This window comes from Portunus trituberculatus, chromosome 50 (genome assembly GCF_017591435.1).
Source record: "Portunus trituberculatus isolate SZX2019 chromosome 50, ASM1759143v1, whole genome shotgun sequence".
In the NCBI taxonomy this organism is placed as follows: Eukaryota; Metazoa; Arthropoda; class Malacostraca; order Decapoda; family Portunidae; genus Portunus; species Portunus trituberculatus.
The window spans coordinates 28320783-28326782 of NC_059304.1; the positions used below are offsets into that span (position 1 = coordinate 28320783).

The 6000-nt window shown below is 53.3% G+C and overlaps 1 protein-coding gene across 1 annotated transcript; it reads right to left on the reverse strand.

Annotated features, from left to right (window-relative positions):
- Positions 1-3376: 3376 nt before the first annotated feature.
- LOC123499944 lies at positions 3377-5402 on the reverse strand. The gene is made up of 4 exons (XM_045248475.1): positions 5324-5402; positions 4876-5191; positions 4277-4823; positions 3377-4228 (listed from the first exon to the last, which is right to left on the reverse strand). Exons 1-4 carry the CDS (start codon positions 5400-5402, stop codon positions 3377-3379), a joined length of 1794 nt encoding a protein of 597 aa, XP_045104410.1.
- Between the last annotated feature and the right edge of the window lie 598 nt (positions 5403-6000).

A 6000-nucleotide genomic window follows, 5' to 3' on the forward strand; every position in this document is an offset into this window, starting at 1 on the left:
GTAGCACAGTGAGAAAGGTACATCAGAAAGCTTCACTTGGGAGAAAAGTGGTTGAATTCTTAAGTTTATGATGACACATAGAGTAAATAACAACACGGAAGAGAGATAGCATAATAGTGCTAGCATGAAATAAAAGTAAAACATAGATGTTGTTGATGTGGAAGGTCAAAGATCTGTGGCTTATAGATGTTTGTGGAAAGAAAAAGATAGTAATGAACTCTGGTATATATATATATATATATATATATATATATATATATATATATATATATATATATATATATATATAGATATATATATATCAGTAATAATAAGGTGATGTATACTAAAATGACAAAGAATAATATATATATATATATATATATATATATATATATATATATATATATATATATATATATATATATATATATATATATATATATATACATGTATATATATATTGTTACGAACTGCCACCCACACAGCACAACAGGGCCATCCACACCCATGACCAGTGGGCAAGGCAGGGCACCCAAAGGTCCTTACTTCAGCTTCCAACACCGCAACAGCAACTCGGTTACTCTCAGCGGCGGAGACAGGACAACATTCAGGATGGGGCGGCACAGGGATAAGTTCACGAGGATCCATGGCTAGCAAGGAATGTGAGGCACACAACTCATAGACAGGTACTCACTCAGACAGGTAGGACTGGCAGGAAACACTTAGTACAGCTTCTTACGTTTACTTAGGTAATCACAGTACAACAGGAAATCCAAGGTAGTACACAGGTCGAATGCGGTCTACGAGAACGGAGAGCAGGGTGGGGCAAGACATCTGCAACTACTCACGTGAGCAGAGACGGCCAGCTTAAATACCCTCCATTTTTGCAACACTGTGGTTGGCTCACCTCTGGGCCAATCAACATGGTTTTATCCACCTGCGTGGCCATGACTTCCGGTCCCCCACTTCCTGTCTCTCGACAATACCACCTCACTCCAACTTTCCTCCTTATCACTACCACCCCCCTCCCGCACCACCGCAACACTGCCCTCTCCCACAAAAAATAGTCGTCCCGACTATCCAGTGTCACTGTCTCATTCATAATCCACCCACCACTGAGGTCTTTTCCTCGTCCTGAGAGGGCGAGATAAACACGGTTCACTGCAAGCCTCCTCCTCAGGACTCTGGCACTCCCCGACAACACACCCCACAACATTGTTTATATCGCCGTCACCTATCACCTCACTGTCGCTCCTCACCTCGTTGTCTGGTGACGAGGGTGGTCCCTGCTGGCTCCATGTGAAGCGTCCTTCCTCCACAGCAGCCCACAGCCGGTCAACATGGACGATGCATGACCACCTACTTGTACCATCGCCCAGCTTGTAGGTGACAGCCAACAGTCGTTGCAGAATGGTGTACGAACCTTCCCAGTAGCTGTGCAGCTTCGGAGCGAGGCCTCATTTCTTGCGGGGATTATATAGCCAAACTCGGTCCTCTACCGCATACTGGGTGTCCCGGGTACGAGCCTGGTGCCAACGGGTCATACCTTGCCCCACGAGGTGAAGGTTACTTCACCTCGTGGCCTCCATTCACTGTTGCAGTGTCGCTACAAACTCAGGCGCCGTTGGTGGTAGCTCTCCCCTAGGTGGTCGTCCATTAGCCAGGTCCAGAGGCAGCCGCATCTCTTGGCCAAACATCATCCGGGCAGGAGTGTAACCAGTGGCTTCCTGCTGCATAGACTGGTATGCCATTATGGTAAACGGCAGCCACAGGTCCCAATCTTGCTGGTCAGAGCTGCAATACTTGGCCAGTTCTTCCACCAGTGTCCTGTTAAAGCACTCCACCATGCTGTCACTCTGAGGGTGGAGTGGGGTGGTGCGCGTCTGGTGGACCACCAGCAGCGCACAGCACTGTCGGAACACCATCGACTGGAATTCCCGGCCGTGGTCCGAGTGCAGCTCTCTTGGAATACCAAACCTGGTGAAAAACTCTCTTACTAGTACTCCAGCTACGGTTTCCGCCTCGTGGTCTGGAATCCCATACGCCTCTGGCCACTTGGAAAAGTAGTCCATGGCCACCAGGATGTAGCGGTTACCTCGGGGTGTACACGGCAGTGGCCCCGCGATACCCACCGCCACCCTCTCCATAGGTGAACCAGACTGGTACATCTGCAGGGTGTGGTGCGCCAGTCCCTTCTTGGCGGTGCAGATGCGGCACAGCTGGCACCACTCCACCACATCACGCCTCATGCCGATCCAGTAGAGGCGTGGGCTCAAACGGCAGAGCATTTTCTTGCATCCCAAATGCCCACCAGAGACGCCAGCATGAGCTTCCTCCAGCAACTCGGCTCGCAGGGACAGAGGCACCACCAAAAGCCACGAACATTCGTGCATTGCTGTATTCTCCCAGCTCCTTTGCAACACGCCATCCTGTACACGCAGCATCTCCCACTGCTCCAACAAGGCCTTGATGGCAGGACTTTCTGGAGACAGTTCCTCCTTGCCCGGCTGCTCACCCTTCTCCATCAACCGCAACACCGAAGCAATGTCAGGATCAGCATGCTGAGTGTCTTTCCACCGCTGGCTGGTCTCACCCGGTTTGTCTTCCACTCGTATCCTCTGGCAGCTAACTTCCTCTCGTCACGAGCAGTGCGAGCACCCCGCCTCACATGGCCAGCGACTCACTCTGTCCACATTGCAGTGCACCACTCGGTAATTCTACTCCTCCATGTAGTTTAGCCACCTCTACAGCTGTCCTTCTGGGTTCTTCAGAGTCTTTAGCCACCTCAGCGCCACATGGTTGGTCCTGATAACAAACTCAACTCCATACAAGTACGAGTGGAAGTGGGCCAAACTTCTCACTATAGTAAGCAACTCCTTCCTGGTGACGCAGTACTTCCGCTCTGGCTTGCTGAACTTGGCGCTGTAGTAGGCTAGCACATACTTCTTACCTTCCTTTACTTGAGACAGCACTGCTCCGAGGCCCTCTGCGCTCGTGTCAGTGTCGAGAATGAAGGGAAGGCTTGGAACAGGAAGAGCAACACCGGAGCACTTATCATCGCCGCCTTCAAACCATTAAACACATCCTGGCAAGCTTCATCCCAGGTGAAGCGAGCATTCTTCCTTGTCAGCTGATGCAGGGGAGCCGCAAGGGTGGCAAAGCCTTCCACGAACCTGCAGTAGTAACTGCACAGGCCAAGGAAGATTCTCACACTCGCCACCGACGTCGGGACTGGCCAATCCGCCTCTGCCGACACCTTGTTAGGATCCATGTGCACCCGGCCTCGCCCCACGACATGTCCCAGGAACGACACTTCATGCTGGAAGAAAGTGCATTTCTTCGGGTTCAGCTTCAGGTTCGCCTCCCGCAGACAGCCTAGCACCACTTCCAGACGTTACAGCTCCTCTTCAAACGTCCGTGCAAACACCAGAAAATCGTCCAGGTACACTAAAGCTGCCTTCCACTGCAACTCAGCTAGCACCTTCTCCATGAGCCGCTCGAAGCATCCTGGGGCGTTCCACAACTCGAATGGCATCACACGGAACTGCCACAGTCCCTGGCTGAAGAAGAATGCCGTTTTCTGCTTGTCTGCCTCTGTCATCATCACCTGGTGGTAACCTGACTTCAGGTCCAAGGGGGACAACCACTGAACACCAGCCAGAGCATCCAGGATGTCGTCTATCCTGGGCTGGGGATAGGAGTCCTTTACTGTGACGTCATTCAGCACCCTGTAATCTACACAGAAGCGTTTGGTGCCATCCTTCTTGTTTACCAGGACTACTGGCGATGACCATGGGCTGTCAGAGCGCTCCACTAACTCTTGCACGGCCATCTCCACCATGCGCTGCATCTCTTCTCTCTTGGCCAGCGGAACACGGCGATGTGGCTGCTTTATCGGCGGACTGTCAGCTGTGTTGATGGAGTGCTGTACTAACAATGTGGAGCCAAGGTCTTGGGCATCTCGGCTAAAGACGTCCTCGTGCTCCATCAGCAGTTTCTCCAGCTTCACCACCTTTTCAGGAGTCAGCTTGGTAGCACTACGTACCGCCAAATCCACCACATGTGTAGGTAGCGCGGAGATCGTCTCGCCCGCATCTCCGTCCATCTCACCTCCGCAGCTGCGCGCCGCTGCCTGGCATTCACGGGCTATCACAGTGGCGTCTGCAGTCTCACCTTCCCTCACGACTCGGCAGTGCAGCTCCAGCCTCTCGTCCTCGACATATGAACTCATCACAGGGCTCTCCACCTGTTCAACAGCATTTTCAAGGATCAGCGGTACCCATTGTCCTCATACCTGCATCCGCATCCTTCCGAGGTCCACACATGCTTCACTCTGAACCAAGAAATCCAGCCCCAGCAGACAGGGTTCCTCCATGTCGGCCACGAATACTGGTAGCTTCTCTTCCATGCCACCCACCGTGATCATAAACGTCACAGGGCCTCGTAGCATCGTACAGTGGCCAGTCACGCCACACAGCTGCCAGTCTGACATAGGGAAATCTTGAGTTGCCACTACTTCTTCCCTGACGAAGGTCCTCGCTGCTCCCGTGTCCACCACTAGGGGACACGGGCGGCCGTCCACTGCGCCCGACACTCTCACCGCCAGCACAGTAGCGTCGCTGCGGCACTTTACACAGATGGGGCCCGGGGACGACTTGGCTGGACAGTGGCCCAAACTCCCAGCCCACTTTCGTTTCATCCCCACCATCATGATGTCCTTCAGCTGCGGGCAGGTAGCACGGCGATGCCCCCACCGTCCATAGTTCTCACAGCAAGCCTTGGTGGGAGAACATGCTTGCACATCCTCCAGCGAGCGTGTCCTCCGCTCACTGCGGCAGTCACTGCGACGATGACCATGTTTGCCACACTTCCAGCAGAATCCACTAAACTCACCTGAGCTGGTGCGCCTCATCCTCCCCTGCTGGACTTGTGTACGTCGAGCTGGTAGGTGGCGGCACGGCAGCTTCTGGGTGGCAAAGCGGTGGTATGGCGTCAACGGCGGCGGTAGTGTACAGGAAGGCCTCAAATTCCATGGCCCTCGCCAGCACCTGCTGTACATCTGCTGGATGCGCCTGCTTCACGTAGATTTGCACCTGCTGATCCTCCAGTGCATCTACAAAAGCATCCCGAGACAGTACCATCACTATCTGTTCTGGAGCCATTGGGTAGGCTACGCATGACGCACCAGCGACTCCACTGCCTGAGCTAGCTGTGGAAGAGACTCACCCTGCTGATGTGTTCTGCCCTTCAGCTGTTCCCTGTACACCTTGGCTTGGAACACACTTCCAAAGCGCCTTCTTAACGCCTCAGCCACCGTGGTGTATGTTGATTATTGGCTCGCCGTCATGTGTGCCAGAATCTCCAGCACTGGCTCGCGCAGACTGGTCACGAGCTGCAGTGCTTTTTCCTGGTCGCCCCATCCCTGTCCTTGTGCAAACAGCTCAAACTGTGCCTAGTATGCTTCCCAAGCGACCTGCCCACCAGACTCAGCCGGTTTGCGCTGGACTGAGGTTCCTCCTACATACCGGGCAGATCCAGCGACAGACGGTAGTGGAGGAGATTGTGGCGAGGTGATAACGTCACCCTCGGGTGCAGGCGTATGCCACAGGTGTGTCGACTGTGTCCTGCCGCCACAACAGCCGACATCACCAGGCTCTGAAGATGTGTAGGGACGGCCCTGTCCTGCTGGCTCAGACCGTTCCCACACGCCAAGAGACTGCTTCTCCAGGGAGCGCCACAGTCTCATCACCTCCTCCCGCACTTGCTCCACCTTGGTCTCAATGACTTCAGTGCGTCCCTCACACTGCTGTCTCACTGCTACCAGTTCCTCCCTGAACTCTTCCATCAGGTCCTGGCGCAGCCTCTTCCTGTGTCCCATGGTGAACTGTTTTGCCTCCCCGACGGCAGTTAGCATCCCCTCTCTCATCAGGTCCATTCGCATTCTTACCGCACTTGTTTCTTGCTTATTTTCACTTATTTCCCGTTTTATTTCACTCATTTCCTGTTTCAAGTCACTTG